General features: G+C 42.7%; 1 protein-coding gene across 8 annotated transcripts in view; it reads left to right on the top strand.

Moving 5' to 3' along the window:
* Window positions 1-20,476, top strand: part of THRB (thyroid hormone receptor beta) — a 177,513-nt gene that overhangs the window by 105,499 nt on the left and 51,538 nt on the right. For 7 of the 8 annotated variants that reach the window (XM_074575034.1, XM_074575035.1, XM_074575033.1 and 4 more), the window contains one exon: window positions 19,607-19,671. In XM_074575034.1, coding sequence (XP_074431135.1) covers window positions 19,665-19,671 — 7 coding nt within the window. In that variant the 5' untranslated portion in view covers window positions 19,607-19,664. Of the gene's footprint in view, window positions 1-18,078; window positions 18,139-19,606; window positions 19,672-20,476 lie in introns of those variants that run through there. The other variant, XM_074575038.1, reaches the window with a different exon arrangement.

Here is a 20,476-nt window from a genome sequence, read left to right as displayed (position 1 = left end):
AACAAAATATCCCATCAGCTGTGAGAGAATACTGAGAGAAACAAATATTCCCCAGCATCAAGTGAGGGTTTATTTGGTGAATACATAGAAACGTATATTTCTTCGGGAGCTGAATTACATGGTAATACAAATTTTGTAAGACAGAAGAATATTTCAGGAATCAGCTCTCCAGTTCCAGAGCAGCTGAGACTTATAAACGGTGTGTACTCATAGTCTGGTAAAATTTCAGCTGAAGCCCTTGGTCTCGGCCAGTGCATTGGAGTTGGGAGACGATGTGCTGGTGAGGGCTGTGGAATTGCAAATGAGCACCATGCTCCATCTTCTCCTGGGCGGTGTAGGCAGCTTTCTGCTCCAGGCTGCTGCCCACCTTGCCTGCTGCCTTGAGCTGTCTCTGCTCTTCCGTGAAAGAATATAAGCAGTGGGTAGAAGTTCTCTTGAGTTAAATGGGAACAGGATCAGGCTATGATTCAGGATCAGACTGTTGGGGTTTTTTTTGCATTTGTGAAGTCCAAGTATTTCAGTTGGGAATCTCATCTTTATCCAACCCTTCTGAAATAGGGAATGGTGGTCAATGTAAAGAGGAGCTTCACTTGTGATCATTCTTCTGTACAGCTACCAAATGTTATATCTGGGTCCCAAATAAATTCTGAGTTTTACATCAAAAACCTGGAGCAGTGTGATTACTGCTGCTAAGAATTATCGAGGGGCATTTGCCCATATATTCATCTTGCTTTTTTTAAAATGAAATCAGTCCAAGTTCTTTCCATCTGATTTCATTAATTTAAAAATCTGTTGGGAATTCAATATTTTCTAATAAGAAACAAAAATAATTTTACCTGCATGTCACAAGTTTGCCCACACCCCACAGTGCAGTAACAAAACAAAGAAACAGAAAAAGCATGCAGGTTATTTTATGTTATTTAGCTTGTAAATGTGATTTTTGACATCGCATGTACATTGATCTATTTCCAAACTATTGGCTGTCTCAGTGCTGCACAGATCCCAACAAATAGAGTTTTTTCTTCAGCAGCTTAAAATCCTATTCCTGTAAAAAAATACACTATGTGTAAAGTATCCCTCTTCATGAAAGAGCTTTAAAAAAGAATGTATGGTGCTGTTAAATATTCTAGTGGGCTGCTAAACCAAACAAGAAAAATGCTGGCAAGGGCTAACATCCCAAATCCTAGATTCTTCCTAGGAGTGCCTGAATTCTTCAGTGTTACACTGCTTTGTGCAGCTACTTTCATTTGTAGCATTTAACGGTGCCTTGCTCAGCTGTAAATGTGCTATGAACGCAGGAGGTGCTATTCAGTGGAGATTCAGTCCCTGTTTCTGAGAAAATGGAACATTTTTTTGTTAAAAAACTCTTGTAGGGAGTAAGAGGTAATATACTTAGTGAAGTTTCTGGGTTTATATCCATTGTAGATGTCTTGGTGTGGAGCCAGTCAGATTTCTTTCTGCCAGCTGGTCTCTGGATTTTATTAAGTCTTCTCCTTAATGAACAAGCCCCTTTTTCTTCTCCTTGTCTGTCTCCAGTTGAGAGTTGTAGGACTCCTCCTCTTTATTTTTGAGGATATTGACTCTCGTAGACGAATTCTTTTTCCTCTCTGGTACCTCACTTCATATTTGAAGCAAACTTCAGAAGCGCAGCCAGCACCCGAAGGCAGCACATCTGTCTGCTGGAAAACTAAGCCTTAGTTATTTCACCCGTCAGCATCAGTAGTCTGAGTGGGGGTATATCACTGAGAATAATACGCTACATACTCTTTTTAAGGATAATTTGTGCGATATCTAAAGGCGGTAATACTTACAAGGAAAACTCTGCGTGAAACTAACTGAAAAAAGATCTAAGGGTTATTTTAGAAAAGTGACAGTGGAAAAAACAATTTGAAAGGAAGAGACTTCTGTTTTCACCTAGTCCCTATTGTCACAAAAATGATGCTTTCAATGTAAAAACACAGCAATTTATTTAGCATTTTTCTGAAGAAAAATTCAGTTTCGTTACCCACTCTGTCGCTCATTGAATTTGAAGGTGTTAACTCCTTCTTTGGGACTAGGCAAGCAGTGAAGTGACTTTGGATGATTTTGCCAGCATACATATGTTGTGTAGGGGCATATAAAAATAATCACCCACTCCTAGCCAGTGAAATTATCCTGGCAAAGCCCCTAGTACACGTGAAACTATGCCGACAAACAAGTGCCATTGCCTCTGTTGGTTCAGCTAAAACCATTTGGGGAGATGACGCCGCGTTGGTGGGAGAGGGTTTCCTTCTGCTGGTGTCCACATGAGGAGGAGGAGGAGGTCAGGAAGAGGCTGAGGCTGTCAGGCCTGGCATGGGCACCACCATGGCAACACCCGATGCTCGATCCATGCTCTCGGATGTTCCCCTCCACCCATCCCACCTGGTCCTCCTGACCATGCCAGCAGGTCGGCACACACGGTGTGCTTAGAACAACAGGCTTGTTCTGATTTTGAGCAACCTGGCCTAGTAGACGTCCCTGCCCATGGCAGGGGGTTTGGAACTAGATGATCTTTAAGGTCCCTTCCAATTCTAGCTGTTGTATAAGTCTATGATTTGGGACAATAGGCTGCAGGGGTCAAGGGTGTGCTGCCGGACAGATACCCACAAGCAGCCTCGGTTGATGTTACTTGCATCTCCTGCAATCTCGTTTCTTGACTCTCCTTTTTGCTGCCCTTGTGCCTTTTTTCTACACCCCATCCTCCTCCCAAATAAACAACCCACCCTTGCTTTTTCCCCCTTGATCCTATTTTTTCCACATCCATCCCAACATGTTATTTCATATACCATTACCTAGGTAATCCTGGCCTTGTACTCCCCAGCAGGTCCTCTGCCCTCCCCTTCCCTCGTGTGTGAGACTCAGCCATTTCTCACCAAGCTCCCCTTCACCCATCTGTGAAAGCTTTTGTTGGCAACGTTGGCAGCATCACTCTGCCCTCTTGGGGTAGGGCAGGGGTAGGGATTCCCACCCAGACTCCACAGGTGGGTTGGGATCAACATCTCAGATCCTACAGAAATCTTTAAGCATGGGAGAAAAAGCAGACTTTGGGCACTGCCGTGGGAGCAGGAGAGCGGTGGCTGGAGCATCGCCAGAATGGCAAGATGTCAAAGGGGAGCTGGGCTCCAGCACTCGGCAGGCAGACTGTTTTGTCCCTAAAGGTAATGTCCCTAAATGATGTATTCCCATGGGCCAATATTTTGGGCCGGATTTTGAAAAAGCCATCTCGTTGCCGGTGTTATTGCTTCCAAAGGGTAAATGTCCAACAAAGGACCAATCTCTTTGAACTTGGTGTAGGAAGTAGAGTAAATAAGAGGGTGAAGTGAAGGAATAAACTCAGATAGGCAGAGAAAAAGACTTTCCCTTGTAAAATATGAAGGCCTGGCGCCTCGCCCAGACAGACTGCATAAACTAAGGTAAAACTTATATAAAGGTTGCAGGAATGACGGTCCCAGTAGACTTTATTGAGCCTGCTCAAAAAAAATGAGCGCACATGAAGAAGTAAGTACAGAATTTGGCGTGAGAAGCTCGTCTTTGTGTCCTAATCCATGCTAGAGGAACGTGGTACAAAATAGCTGACATCAACAGAAAAAACTCCCTCGGCTTCAGTGGGTCTTACAGCAGACCCTTATCTTTTCTCTTACTATCTTAATGCTGGCAGAATGACCAATACAGATGGATATCCTAATGCTGACAATGACATCTTAAATCTGTCCTGGAGGATCGAACAGAATATTTATTTCTACAGCTGCGTGGGGTTGTCATGAATGGTAGCCCATAACTGTACAAAAAACGTGTAAGGCTGAATAAAACCAAAATGAAGAAATACATGTAAAATGTAGTAAAAGGATGTATGATTTAAAAAAGAGAACTGAAAGAGAGACACATATTTTGGCTATTGCTGTTGACCACAATAGCTCAGAAATAAAGCCCAGCGTGGTTGTGAATTCCAGCAAACTGATGGATTGTAGTGATGTCAGTTTGTTCAGGGGAGAAGAGATGTCTGTGTTACTAAAGCATTTCCAATGATCCAGTACTGTCAACTTCAAGCACTTGGGAACTGTGAGTCAGGTCATTACTGGCAACTCTGCTTTTTCATTCTGAATTTTTAAGGCTCTTTTTTTTGTTTCATTTTATTGTCTGTCTGTGAGCAAGGACAGCGTTTTATAATCCACTGTACCCTGGACTATAAAGCTGTAGTTCTTGTGCCTGTTCAGAAAATCCTAAGAGTATACCAGCCTCACTTTTGAGAGATCTACAAAGATGTTTTTTAAAAAAACAAGCAGCTGGTTTTAAAACATACCTCATCCTGTTTCACAAATCTTTTTTTTTCTATAATTTGGTTAGGATACCTCAAAGAAAATTCTGATTTTAAGTCATTATAAATAGCTTGTTATGTAAGATTCTCCAACAACTTCACAGATACTAAAAACTAAGCCCTCTTTAGAAGCTAGTACATTTTGTGCTTCCCTTATAATCAAACTGCTTTGTTGTTCAGACCAAAGTCTCTTTGTTAGTGGATGGCAGAACATGAAAATAATCTGGGAATCCTGTTCTGATGAAGTTTTCCCATAAAAAGCACAGTTCGTTGTGAATAGTTTCCATAGACAATATGAGATGTTCTCTCATTCTGTCAATATCTTTGGGGTTTTTCCAATTAATCTATTTATCTGCTTTGCACAGTAACGACACTCAGTTTTGATTCCCACAAAAGAACAACTCGGAAACCTCCATGCTGGTTTTTTTTTTCGATAGAAATTTCACCGTGAGCTTTTGCAATCTCCACATATTGTATCTTGGCACAAAACACTACCTCTGCTTATGGTTTGCATCATTAAATATCAGATTGGCTGCTCACTGTGTTTATAGGATACAACAAGAAATAGCCTGTTAAATCTGGCTGGTTGGTAAAACTGGTGTTTGTTGAATCATTGTGCTACTGTGTTCCCACATCATACAGAGAACAAAATCCCATAAAACTAATAAGCTGTAAAAGAGAATTAAAGTCAATGGCAAATAATATGCCCCAATGTAATAAATAAATTGAGAATAACTTTTCTGAAGCTTAAAAAAGTCATCCCCAAAACACTGAGAACAGACCAGAAATGCAATCTGTAAGCCTGTTTTGAAGTAAAAAATGCATGCCAAGCATACATAATATTAATAATAGCTATTCTGATGGCTTATCTGTAGATCTTACTGGCATACTGTTGGAGCTGAGATGAGTATTATCATTATCATCTCCACTTTATGGATGAGGAAGCTGGGTTACCGTAAGAATAATTTTTCAACATGGAACATGAGGTAGTGCCGACTCCAATTCCCATTGCAACTCCCAGCTTTAATTGTTTTTCCGTGAGCTTCGTTTGTTTCTCTTCATTACACAGAACTTGTTCTTTCAGCACAAGGTAATTTGGATAACACTGAATGTAGATTAGATCCATATATTAATACTTACGAAACTTACTAATTCTAAAATTTCTCTGATAGATTAGCTCCTTCCCATCACTGGATGGGAAGATGGCTACATCCTTAATTTAGATCGCTGTGTTGCTTTTAACACTTTTAATGTTTTACTGCGCAAGACGCTATGGAAAGCAACAGGAAAAGGATGTCTCAGATGCTTTTTTAGCATGTTTTCAGATAAGCCTGGTGGGAAGTACACAGAATATTACTTGTGGGATCGTGTATTTCCACTGTCCTTTTCAATATCCATGTGATGCTGCTGAGATAAATCATGGGAAGCCTCAGTATCAGCAGCGCAGAGATGACATCCCATTCTGCTTCTCCTGATGGGAGTGGCATAAAAGCTGTCCCTGCGTGTCTGGCTAAAATCAAACTGCATATTAGTTAAATAGAGATGACGCTAAATGGAGGAATGAAGTCCACTGAAAAAGTAGCAATTTCCATCTTGTCTTGTGTTTGGGAGTCATTTTGCTTGTGACTTTGCCCTTGGCTCTCTTTGGCTTCTTTGTTGTCTGCATTTTCAGGGCAATTTTTCCTGAGATAAGCCGAGAGAGCTCATCGGGTAACTTGACTTGGGTAATCCTCACATTTGTGCCTTCCATCCCTTACTTGTGCAGTGCATTTGCATAGAGCTTTAGAACAGAAAACTCTCAAATTCTTTGAATCTGTGCAATACGCCGCAGCGCTGGGGGCACGCCCCATTTTATCGCTGTCTTGCCCCTGGGGCTCCGTATCGGGTCAGATGCAGTATCTTCCTGTTAACCTTTGAAGTCGTCTGTGCTGGGTGTCTTAAAGCAAAGTTTTCTTTGAATGGTGATCGTCCCTGCTCGCAGCTACGTTTCTCAAGGATCTGTTCTTCACGTGGCAGACACACGGGAGCAGAAGACAAAGATTGACTCATTAGAGCTGCGGCTTTGGGGTTTGGTGATGGAGTCCCCAGATCTAACATCCTCAGGAATGAAACGCAGCATCCAGTTTTCCTGTTACACATTCATACAAACAAAATTAGAAACTAGAACAGAAAGAGAGATTAATTGGAAAATTGGAGCAGGAGAGAATTATGTTTTAAAAGAAATGCCTGGCCAATCTTGGTAACTCAGGAGAGCAAAGAAACTCAAATTGATACCCCGGTGTTACCTTGGTCACGTAGCCATCATGAAGCACTGGGGTAGTACGGCATTGAGAGTTTAAAGAACTTAATAAAGGGAGTGGACAAGATTCCGCCATGTAATTTTTGGTGTGCTCTCTGGGGAAAGTGTGTCTGCTCCTACTGGGGTTTTGCTCAGGACACTGGGAGGATGCTGCTTCCATACTTACCTAACATTATTGCTTTGATAAGCACACGCCTTAGGCCCCACTGCTTTACCTCTGTTAGGAGTTGAATGCAGGCAATGGTGAAACTGGAAAGATCTGACGGTACCAAGTCAACAACTGGCCAACCAGGGAAAGCAAGAGAGTTTCAGAAGTCCAATTCAGACCTCAAACGAAGGAGGCAATGCAGAACAAGGCTTTACAATTGAATTTTCCCCGCTCGTTCTTTCCCTACCATTCTCCCCAGGGGCTTGGGCTTCTTGTGTGTAGTCTCCAGTGTGGATTTCTGCCTCTGTCCTCCTACGCGCAGGCTACCCTCAAAGCTCTTCCAGTAGTTTGGTTTTCTCTATGAGTCTAAGCTTCTAGAATGCCTGCTCAGAGCCTCATCATCTAAAGATGGTTTGTATTAACATGGGATGTACAATATTAAAGCATATTCAGAATACAGCTGATAGGAATATCTTTCTGAGTCTTAATTCAGTTCCATTGCTGTGTCTTTGCCCCCTTCCTCTTTCCTAAGCAAATGTAAAAAAGCTTGCATCTTTCCTCTCTATACAACAGATGTATCCATTATTGAGCCTTTGATGGCTTCTCTTCAACAGGCCACACTGTCCCTGAAGGCCATCCGTAGGCTCCTTGTTAAAAATTTAAGTCACCACTTTGTCTTCTGTTCTCCTTTGCATCGTTCTGCAATCCCTCATCTTCTTCCTCTGCACCTGTAAGCCTTGTCTTGCAGTCCCAAGTGCTGGCAAAGCAAATGCAGAGATGGATGCTTCTAATTAAGTACGGTGCAAAGATGGACAAAGATGGGGCTGGCAAGGTGAGCTCCCCAGGAGGAGGTGTGGAGTTACTGAGATGGGCAAGGAAGGCGTTAGGATGAATGCAGTGGTAGAATTTGGCAGCAACAAAATGCTGCTCCAGGATCTTCTAGCCCTGCACCATGTCTTGGTAGCCCATACCCAAAGGTGCAATGCACAGATGGCATAACAAGCTGAAAAGGTTAATTACGGCTTCCTCACTGGACAGAAAGACTGTCTTTTGGAAGGGTTACATAGGTTCTTATTAAGGTGTGCTCCGTAAACCCCTGTCATTTTATACACTTTTTTCTGATAGGAGCAAGGAAAAAAAAAATTTAACATTTAGACTAGTCCTGGATTTTAGCATTGTTAATGAATTCTCAGAACAAAGTCTATGTGGGAAGTTCACCTTGCTAAATATGCTGGCTTTCATATGTTTGGTCTTCATTTATTGTTTATTTCACCCATACGTTTAGGTAACTTAGCGAAGATGTGGACTTGGGTTCTTGCTGGAAATTTATTCTCATGTCTCATCAGTACTAGAGTCTTGGCTTCATTTACCACTAAAGGGAAGACTGACCCTACCAATTGGTATTGCTATTCTCTAGAACATAAAGCAAGCACTTTTTAGTGCCATTCTTCAGCATATAAGGGTCTAAATGCAAAAAAAAAAAAAAGTTAGAATGAATTGCGTTGTCTTTAGGGTTGGTTTTTTCCCCCCGCAGTACAAGATTTATAATCTTTAAAGGTGTTTTAGAAACCTTCAGAAATTATTTTAAGAATTAAAAGGTGATTTCAATGCACAGAACCATAAATACCCTAGTTTATTACGGAAGGCGTAAACCCGTGCAGTGTTCCTCCACGGTGCCATTTTATGAGAGAGGGTGAACCCCATCTCCCTCCCCTGCCTTCCGTGCAGCCGTGGGCTCCTGACTCTTACTCTGTGCTGGCCGCGGGGCTCGCCAGCCACCACGCGGGGCTGCTTCAACTCACTAACCCAGCCCAAAACTAACCCCGCAAAAATGTGGGTATTTTCTGCAGGGTCAGTGAAGCGAGTCAGGTCTCGCAAGGGGAAGAAGGGGGCTGTGCTACAGAGAATAAAATCTTTTATGTCTATTCTCATTTTTTATGGTGTTTTATATGGAGATACTAAAGTGTGTTGACTGTTAGCCCCACACTTAAAACTCCTGATGTCCCACATGTTAGATTTTCTCCATTATCTTTGTTTGAAGTTCAGCTGTTCATAAAGCTGTGTTGCATTTCATGGAATTTTAGTGTACGGCAAAGTAAGCATTGCAGTGATAGGCGTTTTCTAGAACTATTGACATAATTATTCCTTTATTAAAACTTACTTCAATAAAGAAAAAAATGCCCAATGTGATCTGTATACAAGGAAGAAAAAATGGCCTCCCATGTTTGCAGTAAACTTTCGTCCGTTAAAAATATTCCATTAGACGTTAAATCACCTAAGGAAAGCAGCTTAACTCTTCTTTGTCTTCAGCAGCTTCAGCAGTTTTTGCAGAGAGCCACCTGTAACTCGAGAGTGGTTCAACAGCTCCCCACTCATGACCCCATACAGCCATACCAGGAACTAAATAAACCCTACTTACTAGCAATTAAAGTGATTTAATTTAAAACACAATGACAGATGCATAATGGGTTAATTACAAAATAAGTAATTAGCAAATAGGATGGAAAAGGTTAAAAGGTTGTAGACTTTTGTTGTTTGCTTGGGAGAGATAGCAAAATCATCAGTGATTAAACTTTTTCTTTTGATTTCTGGGCCTGATTCTATTATTGTTAGCTGTAAATGAGGCAGCAAACAAGAGGAGAGGTTTATAAAAAAAAAAAAAAGGAAATTACTGCTTTATCGAACATACTGAAAGGCCATTGTTAACAGTGGGGCTATGCGATTTCTTTCCAGTCTGCACCCAAAAGTAGGTTTGCATCTATAATGTTTCTACTTAACGTTAGGATAGTTGCCTTTTTGGAGTAAAAGTAGTCGTCGTCTCCACTGTCCGCACTGGGGCCACAGTGAGGTCAGGAAAAAGGGTATAAGGAGTGACAGAGGTTAGAGCCCACCTCTTAGGAAACTCTGCCTGCCTTAAAGAATAAATCAGTGAATTATTTAGTTTGGAATATGCCATAATGTGTTTGTTTTCCAAAAAATGAGGTTAAAAAGGAATAGGGCTTTGAATAGGGTAACCTCTGAGCTGTGAAAATCCTCAGCTGAAATCCAGTTTACTTCATGCAGTGCTGGTCATATAGGCAGAGCCATTACAGAGGGTGCAAGCAATTTTCTGTTAAAATAAGCAAAATAAGAGCATCTGCTTCATTTTCACAAGTATTATTCCTTCTGTCCATGACTCCTGTCTGCCCAAAACCATAATCAAATGGGCGTTTAGATCGTTTTAATACAGTCATATTTTATGACCACTAGCTTATTGCCAGGTAACTTGAAACTCTTTATTTATTTATAATAATTATAAATATATTTATGTATCTATAAAACATGTGGTTTGTATTTTGAAATATCAGAGGGGATGTGTACAGAAAGCTTTCTCCAACTTGAGCTTAATTGTTCCTGAAGTCATTGAATTTTTTCTTTTGAAAAACAAGCTTTTGGGTAAACCTCAGAAATAGCAATATGGGCTGCTCCATTTCAAAATATCAATTAAAACCAGGCAGGAATTCTCCTTTTTAAATATAGCTGCCCTCTAACCTAATTACATATCCACCGGTAACCATTAGCATAATTTAACCAAATTTCCCATAACAGTCACATTCTTCCATGCTCTCTTTTGAGCATGGTTATCGCATGCTCACTTCCCTGTCACTTTGCCAAGCCATAGTCAGCTCTCAACTGATACATGTCAGTCCAGCCCCTTAATCGTTTAACTTTACTTGTCTGTCACTCCTTTTCTATTAATTCATGCTTTTGTGTGTCTCTGGTGTGCCTTCATCGTGCCTCCAGGGATATTACCTGCCTTACTGCTTGACGCAAGGCCAGAACCTACACGTCCATAAATGCACTGTCCCCTTCTGCTGCATATCGCGCTGTCAACATCTGTCTGATGCCCGTTGCCCTTGAGCCGCTTCTGCAGTGGCAAGTGAATGCTCCAGGACCACTAGTTCAACTTGTAGGAAGGATCTGCACAGATTTTTAGCTAGTCTTTATCCCCCTGCCATAGATTTTGCTGGCTAGGGATTTAGATTTCAGAATCATAGAATAGAATCATGGAATGATTAGGTTTGGAAGGGACCTTAAAGATCATCTAGTTCGGACCCCCCTGCCCTGGGCAGGGACACCTCCCACTAGACCAGGCTGCTCAAAGCCTCATCCAGCCTGGCCTTGAACACTTCCAGGGATGGGACATCCACAACTTCCCTGGGCAACCTGTTCCAGTGCCTCACCACCCTCACAGGAAAGAATTTCTTCATAATATCTAATCTAAATCTCCCCTCTTTCAGTTTGAAACCGTTACCCCTTGTCCAATTATTATACTCCCTGAGTCCCTCCCCGTCTCCCCTGTAGGCCCCCTTCAGGTACTGGTAGGCCACTATAAGGTCTCCCTGGAGCCTTCTCTTCTCCAGGCTGAACAACCCCAACTCTCTCAGCCTGTCCTCATAGCAGAGGTGCTCCAGCCCAGAAAACAAATTCTTGTTCTGGTCTGTTACCTTAATTTTGTTGAAAATAAGTCTCTTCAAAAATTTCCCTCAGTTATCATTGAATTTAAGCCATAGATGTCAGGTCTGGAATTTGTGTTGAACATTTCAGAATTCAGTGGTTTTGCAGTTCAGCTATCAGTTTTTAGGACAAATAGATTCAGGTTTGGAAACTCATCAAGTCACACAATATGCAAAAACCGATGAGGCTGAATCCATAGCTGTAACAGCATCTCTTGTTTTTCTTTTCCAAGGGATTCTGCAAATTTCTATATATTTACACACTGTAACTCCAGGCGTGCAATCTAGACGATGATTATTCAGTATTTAGAATTTAATTTTTAAACTAAGTGGTGACTCCCAAGCTCTGGTTAAGAAAAACAGAAAGCCTAAAGCTGCATTAATTTTGCTGTTCATATCTGAATCCCTGAATATAGCCCAAACAAATGCCAGTACCAATCTTTAGGGTAATGCTTACCCCTATTCAGAGTGACATTTGTAGTTTAGAACATACTCATTTCTGCTTCGCTGATTTTTTAGGCACAGCGCATATAAGATGCATTGACAAAATTCATTTTTGTTAACAGATTCATCTAGGTACCTCCCCTCCTGACATTTAGAAAACATTCTTTTTCTTAAGTCATTTCATCATGAGGGTGGAAAATCACCAGTTTCAATAAAAGTCGTTGAAATTTAGTATCTTCAGGATTATCTCATGTTAGTCAGTTGTAGAGATTTACTGGGTAATACAAGACAGCCTTCGTCTAATACAAGCTTCGCAGTGAGTAATAAGAGAAATTAGCATCAAAGATAAACTGTCCCTTGTTGAAATTTCAGGGAGAGCTAATGTTTCCTGAGTTGACAGAACAAAACAGACAAACAAGAAAAGTTTTACGTCAAAGCTGTTGTCTGAATGAAACTCACAGAAGCTGGAGAACGGACACATAAGCCACGAAGTGTCTCAAAGGCCCTTCAAAAAACACGGGGAAAATCTCTTAAATACGGGGTCTTTTCTATTATCCCTTTCGCTTTTCTATCATCCTTGGCTCTCCAGGATCCTTGCTGAACTGGATATTTATGCAAGTAGGTAGCAGTCTTTCTGAATTAAGGCCCAAACCTCTAACGATAGAAACATCTCTTAACGCACAGTTACAGATCAGCTCCTCTGTGGCAAATCTGGCTAGCTTGCACTGGCACGCTTCATGTTAAGAAAGTCCCCTGCAGGGAATAAACCACTGCGTATCAAAATAGTGGCTAAGCAGGGCTGCCTCCAGTTCTGTGCTCCTCTCGTGCCCTCCTGTGTACACATGTAGAAGGCCAAAGCGAAGCGCTAGAGAGCTGATGTTGCTGCAAAGGGGATGAAGTAGAGCAAAGAGGAGGCTGCAGCCCACTGCGCTGGCAGAGTTTTAAGCTGAATGTAAGCAGATTTCCTAGCGCCTTTACATTTTAGTGCCAGTTAACAGTTCCGCACCGTGATAATAAGTGATTTGAGATACTCTCTAAGTGAGATAATGTTATTCATTTATGTAAGTACAGAGAGAGATGTATTCAGATTACTGCTGATGCCCCGGTGGTTTAAAGCTAATGTTACAGTCTTCCCCTGTGTACTTTTGATGATACCTATGAGACTGCCTTTCTAGCATGTTCAGGCTACTGGGAAACAGACAGAAATACTAAAACTCTTTTCTTTTTTGTTACGATGAAGTCAATTATTATATTTTCCATTAGCTTCTAAAAGGATACATTTACCCAAATACAGTAAGACATTAAGTTCTGATGAAATCACAAAACCAACTTTCATCTTGTTTTTATCTTGCAATATTACATTTTGTGGTGCTGTGTCTATTTTCTGTAGATACTGCGTTCAACACAACAGCTTTGTCTTTCAGCCTGTCCTGCAAACTGTATGCCGGAACAGAAGTCTCACCAGTGAGGGACTACAGGAGGAATTAGTTCGTCCATCTAAATTAACACTGTTCATCCTGTAGTTCTGCTTATTGAAACACAAGTGCTTTCAATAACCTGTAATGCAGTGAGTTTACTGTTATAATTTATCAGGCTTATTGTCTGAATATAATAATTTCCTAGCTGTAAAATAGCTGCTGATGCCTGCACAGAGCCGAGCACATGACTTACTTTGGTCTGATCCTGACTGATGCAGGGCATCCATAATCTTGACTTGTTAGTGCTTAGCAATTTTTAAAGTATTTAAGAAGCAAGTTAAAATAGGAAATTCTGAGCCTAGAATATAAACCCAGTGCCCTATTCTGAAGAGCACATGTTGAGAGTCTAGTCTCTGTGAGAGGGAAAGAACAGAATTACACAGAACTACTGGACATCCGTATTAGAAAGCTGAGTAGCTCCTTGCCTTTCAACCAAGTGTTTCAGGATAGACAGCAAATGTTTATACAGATAGCGCACTGTAGTTTTGATTTTATGCTTTATTGCACATTTTTGTGTCCTTATGAGTTAAGCTAGACCAGCAGTAAAAAGCACGAGTCAGAGTCCACTTCTGAGCTTGTGCCTACAAGCCAGTTCTGATGGGGGCTTTTCATTAAACCTATCTAGAAAACTAGACAGATTTTTATATCTCATACAGTGCGCAGTTGTTTTGTATGTTCTATAAGGGAGAGAATGCTGCTTGCTCATTACATAGGTATCATTCATTGTAAGCCATAGCCATTTTTCACTGAAAATGTATTAGTATAAAATCCTCTGTGTAACTCTGCTCTAAAATACTAATTTTATTTTGCTGTTAAATATTGAAATATTAAATATTGAAACAAATTTAAAAGTTCAGTTAGGCATTAATACAGCCTTGTCATTTTTAGGCTACCTTGTCATTTTTCCTGATGCGGAGTTGCTGCTTTGGTTTTTTCACTCAAGATGAAGTGAAAAGTGAGAGCAACTTTCGCAGAGGGAGGTTCCAGAACAAAACGTTCAGGTGACACATCCATCACCTCCAAGCCAAGGTAGCCCCCAAGAAAAACAGAAGTGCCATAACATGTGCCAGAGCAGAGTGTGTGGGGCTGCCATCCCTGGGGCGTTCGGTCTGACTTGTGCTGGAGGTTTCCCCTGTGCACTATTGCAGAACTGATGTGTTCTGCTACCCTGCTCCGCATCCTCGCCTGCTCCCTGCTGCATCCCAGGACCTGGGCAGGCTCCCGCCTGCTCCCAGCCCTGCCAGCAGTCCTCCCCTCCTCCCAGCACAAGGCTTCTCTCCCTGGAGGCAGCCCCCAGCTCCCGGAGAGCCAGAAACAGGGTGCGTTGTGTAAGAGCGTTGTATAAGGGTACTGGGGATGAGACAGAGGTACTGGGTGCTGCAGGTAGGGTTACAGGAGGGACTTGTTGGGATGAGCCAGGTCACCCCATGGCCCTGCCTCAAGCTTTTAAAGGGCAGCCAAGGGACAGTCCGGTGAAGAGCAAGGAGCTGGGTGGCTTGTCAGTGCTTCTGAAAGGCACAAAGTCCTTTTTCCCCCACCCATTCCTGCCTTGAGCAGGGACATGAGGCAGCAGTGCCGGTCCCCCACGCTGCTTGGGGCAACTGACTGCTGAGCGGGAAGAAAAGCCTGAGGCTCGCCAGGAAGCATGCAGCTCACGATATAGACAGGGACCAGGATTCAAACCACAAAATTAACACGCCTCTAGCCTGGAGGAGAGCAGTAGCCACCGCATAAACTCAAACCAAAAAACTAAGGTCAGAAAACATCCTCATCCCCTGAGCAGTGCAACTATTTTCTATACCTATTGGGTAATTTGATGCAGTTGTGTGAAGGAGGAGGCACTTGGTGAGAGTGGGAGAACGCTTAACCACATTGAATAATGTTAATTGGTTAATTGCCTTCCATTATGGGAATAGAAAGTAAGTGCAGTAATTGGCAATATGGCTTGACAGTGTTTATAGAGTGGAGACCAAAGCCTGAGAATTCATGCCAAATACAACCTTTTTAGGCCTGAGCAGTTGAAGATTGCAAAGATGTCTTTTTTGGTTTGGGGCAAAATAGGGATATTCTTTTCCTGATGTAGGTCTGTAGGCCTGAAATACAACTCAGTATCAGAACAGAATGAGCATTTTGCTACTTTTGTTTGAGGTATCCAGTATGAATTTGAGGACTACCTTGTGAAAAAAAAAAAATAAAAAAGAAAGAGTAGTGTTAAACTTGAGTGATGGAGAAAGAGCACACTGCCCAGTCTGCAGCCTCGGCTCTCCAGTGGGGAGATCACGTGGGATGCAGAGATAGCAACCTCTGAAGTTAGTGCTGCGTGCTCAGGGCTTGTGACTCAGAGCCATGAGACCCCAGCTAGCTCTTTGTGGGCAAAGGAGCGCTCAACACACAAAAGATAATCTAATGAAGCCTGTTCCCTGTGATGTTAGCAAAGCTTAACCATAAAAATTGTGTCGCTTTTGGCAAGAAAGAAACTTATTCTGCAATGTCCGTGAAGGCTCCCAGACATTATTGGCCTGATGTGGTGGAGCCTTGCCTGTGACTCATCCGCCTCCTTTCCATTTGTGCCTGTTCACGTACTTTTTAGTTGTAGACTCTGAAAAAGAATCAGATTCCAGCATCTTCTGCATCTATGCCTTTGAGAGAAAGCTGCTTACTCTTCTTGTCCATGTAAAGTAGCAACAGTGTTGGGTGTGTAGAAGACAGTCAAGGTTTTGGGTGCCAGAATGGATAAATGGTTCTGTACTTCCACAACGTTTCCATCCATGTGCCACATTCCTTAGCAGGAAAAACAGGAAATTACTTCTGGCATATAGAGTGCAGGATAAAAACATTCTTTAGAAGACATTTCTGATACATTTGGAAAGATTATTAAAATCACCACCAGGTGCAAAGCAGGTATTACAGATGGGCTCATTTACGATGTATGTTTTGGCAGCTGCGAAATCAACCTAGTGGAGATGCCGGATGGGCGAGATGCTGTACATTGACACAGCAACACCAAGACCTGCTCCGAGAAACTTTTTTTCTCTAGGTGGGTATGAGGAGAAAAGGAGGATGCACACACACTCTCCATTTTAAACTGTGGGACACAGGAAGATTGTGCCAAAGCCAGATATGTTAGCGTAACGCTGTAAACAAAAGGCTATCTTTTCCTACAGTCATTTCATAATTATTTTTTTTACACAAGTAGCAGCTGCCTTCATGCCAAGTCCTGGTCTCATCAGGGAAAATGGCAAAACTCCCAGGATAGCTAGAATTTTTCTCTTTATACAGAATTCATTGAAGAACTTTGTATTTCTCCTTTCCCCTCCCCTCCTTTTTAATAGATTGGCGCAAAAACAATAATTTTGGGATTAGTAACTAATTATTTACAGGAGGGGCAGAATTTTTATTTAAATCACTCAATTGTTTACTTCAAGAGCACTTGTGTGTCATTGAGTCACCAAACCACAATTAAATTCTGGGAAATGGCTTATTGTTGAGGTTCACGGGGTCCCATGACATGGTGGGATGGGTCAGAGTCTGATTTTAATTGGAGGCCTGATCGGAGTTTGTATCCTCTTTAATCTTTTGATTGACAGACTGTGAAGGATTTTTGAAGGCCCACAAGACGTCGGTAGCAAAAGAAAGCTCTTGTATCGTCACCTCTGGTTGTGGTGTTTGTGCATGGCAAATATGAAGTGGAGTATTTGCTTTTCCTTAAGAGTTTAAGGAGATACTTAAAGGTTGAGGGGGGTGATTCTGGCCCTCTACTGCACACTGGGGAGACCCTACCTGGCGTACTGCGTCCAGCTCTGGAGCCCCTAGCATAAGAAGGACATGGACCTGTTGGAGCAGGTCCAGAGGAGGACCACAAAGATGGTCAGAGGGCTGGAGCATCTCTCCTGTGAGGACAGGCTGAGAGAGTTGGGGTTGTTCAGCCTGGAGAAGAGAAGGCTCCGGGGAAACCTTATAGTGGCCTTCCAGTACCTGAAGGGGGCTACAGGAAAGATGGGGAGGGACTGTTTATCAGGGAGTATAGTGATAGGATGGGAGGTAACGGTTTTAAGCTGGGAGAGGGTAGATGTATATTAGATACTAGGAGGAAATTCTTTCCTGTGAGGTTGGTGAGACACTGGAACAGGTTGCCCAGAGAAGCTGTGGATGCCCCATCCCTGGAAGCGTCCAAGGCCAGGCTGGATGGGGCTTTGAGCAGCCTGGTCTAGTGGGAGGTGTCCCTGCCCGTGGCAGGGGACTGGAACTAGTTATCTTTAAGGTTCCTTCCAACCCTAACCATTCTACGGTTCTATGACAGTGTCTCTTCTGAGAAGAGCCCAGAGAGAGTGATTTTCTTGGAAGAAGAGACAAGGAGATAAAAACACATTGTAGCATACATGCCGGCGGATATTTTACCCGCTCCCGCTGTAAAACCTCCAGCAGGTTTGACTTTGCGGCGCCGTCACAAGCGCAGTGGGGTCCGGGGGGGACCCGACGCTTCGGGCTCCGCCGCTCCCCTCCGGGCTGCTGCCGGGTGGCCGCCAGGGGGCGCCGTCACACCGCGCCGCGTCGTGTCGCGTCGCGGGCGGGGGGGGCGCGGGGGCGTCTGTGAGGAAAACGTTCGGGGAAGGCGGGGGGCCGCGGCTCTTCCCTGTGCCTCGCCGGCGGGCAGCTGGCCTTTCCCGGGTACCGGGGAAGGCGCCGGCCTCTACCCCGGTCTCGAGTAGCGGGACGCGAAGTGGCGCCTGGGGCGAGGGGCCGGGGCGGTGCGGGGCCCGCAGGGCACGGCGGGGGCGTCCCGCCGCCATCTTGTGGAGGCCTTGAAGCGGGGGCTGCGAAGCCTCAGGTGTCTGAGTTGACGGGAGGGTTTTCGGCCCCCGCCGGCGTAGCGGAGGGGGGGATCGAAGAGCTTAGGTGAAACTGCGAGGCTGCGTCCCAGATACATTAATTACACGGTACATGCGATTGCTGCAGTTCTTTCTCATTCTGGTGTGGTAGTCTGTGCCTAAATAGAGCAGATGCGCTTGATGTCCTTTCAGCCTGGCGTTGGTGGAGGGTGTTTATTTCAAGGGCAAGGAAGGGGAGCGCTCCCTGTGTGAGGAGACGGCGGCTGTGGAGAAATACAGGCTGGGCTCTGGTGCTGGGTGGATGGGGAGAAACAGAAAGCAAAAGATTGTTAACAAAATAAAGACTAAAGGGCAGTTTCGTAACATAAAATGTCAATCAGGACAATCTGGGAGAGGTTCTACTTCCCCCATAAAATATCACTTGCATGCTGACGTTACAAGATATTTGTTTCCTGATGATCGAGAGAGTGTGACTCTGGTCCTGGGCTAGTTTTCCACTGGCATTAGTGGGGTCAGTTGTAGGCCTGGGATTTCTTATTCAAAAATTCTAATGAGATCTTGTCTCTATTCTGGAGTAATGCCTTTAGGATTGTCTCCGCTCGGATTGGATTGTTGATGCTTAAACTAGGGATCGAGCTGGGATCATCCAGCTCGGCACCATGTTTCGGGTCGGGATGGCTGAACAAGGGCATGCTGCCTGTGATACCTCTGTTTGAAAACTGTTGTAGCTAGTATAAATACAGATACTGCTGGAGGATGATGCCATAACTGCTATTTGTGACTTTTTCTCCTGATACAAAATTAGGTTGCAGGGCTTCAGGCTTTGCTACCAAACAGAAAAGGAGTATAGTTAATATGTTGATGTGTATGTATGGACATAAGAGTGGGAGAGGTAATCTAAATATTAAAACCACAACTTCAGGATGCCAAATCCAGTTCCTCACAGCTGCAGTTATTTCCTTAATAAAACAGAGGAGGCCATTGTTCAAAAGTTAAGTAATAAGTACATATGAATCAGTTTTCTACAAAGTGAGTAAAATTACTATTTACATCTCAAAACTTTGTATAAATTTATGGACTTCTGAGTTTCAGATGATTGAAGAAGAATCAGTGTAACTCTAGACAGAGAATTTCTAATTCCTTTGAATCCTCTATTCTTACTGAACCTAAGAGTAATGGTCATGTATCATTAGAAACTGGAAAGTAAAAAATAATTAGCTCCTAAAGTTACATATTAGACCTAAAGGAACTTCTCTTCTACAAAAAATTAAGGGAAAGCGTTCCCTGAAGTGGGCAGAAGCGTGTTTTTTTCTGCATCAGTAGCCACCAGCTTTTTGACCTTGCTTCCAAATCCCTGTTACCCACAGCTCCTCCAGTCCACCAGGTTTTGGACCTGACTTCCATTCATTGACTCATGTGGTTAAGCAAGGTGCATTGAATTTAATGTGTTAAGCCATCAAACATGTATCATGGCATTCAAAATCCAAAATGTTCCATCCTGTTTAAATGTTAATGAAATTCTGCTGATTTGCATTTATGGACATATCACATGGGATTTTTTCCTTTTTTTTGGCAGGTGACATTGGTGACGGAAGAAGAACGAGAATGATTACATATCCATAACTCCCAGCAGTATGTCAGGTAATCATATTTCATAAGACCATCTATGTAATATTCCTTGCTTTGCTGTAATGATTGTTATTAAATGTTCACTGCAAAATACTGCTTTAACAAGTTCTGAATGCGTTGGGTGCTGGGAATTGAAATCTTTCCTCTACCCAGAACATAGAGGTGTGGGACACATAGTAATCTTCCCCAGCGTTTTTCCACCAACTCTCATCCTCCTTGGTTTTCCTTCAGAAACAAAGTTGTATTGTGTTCTAAATACATATTCCAACTTCCGCATTTCTGCTGAAACTGCCAGTACAGTGACAGTTTCTGCTGAGTACGTTAGCCTAAGTTATTTTGTAACGTGGACGTATCCCCTGTGGTTCAAAGTGAGACAGTCAAATTCATTTTACATAGATTACTGAGTACTCTTCAGGTAATAATTGACTAGGTCTGCAGGTGGGCTTAAGATCCAGAGTTGAAATGGCCATTAACCATTTTAAGTCTGCTTAACCATCTTATCCCTGCCAGTTGCAGAGCATTTGAAGGCTATACATAAATTAGCTGTGTCAAAACCCCCACATATTCTAATCCCAGAACAGGGTGTCTAAAAAGATGTACTTATTATGTGAAGATGATACAGAAAGCTGGAGAATTCCAGACTTCCAGAATTTGTTTTAGTATTCATCAGATTACTTAAAGGAAAGTGTTTTGCTGATAGTGTTTTTCAGTGCATATTTCAAGAACCAAATGCCATAAATGGGACCTTTTAAAAGCCTGTTTGTAAAATTCAGCATGTGCTGCATAGGGGAAATCATAACAAACAAGACTGAATTCC

This window comes from Larus michahellis, chromosome 2 (assembly GCF_964199755.1).
Source record: "Larus michahellis chromosome 2, bLarMic1.1, whole genome shotgun sequence".
Lineage (NCBI taxonomy): Eukaryota > Metazoa > Chordata > Aves > Charadriiformes > Laridae > Larus > Larus michahellis.
The sequence above is the reverse complement of the archived record's forward strand: the minus strand, read 5'-3'. Positions and strand labels throughout refer to the sequence as shown.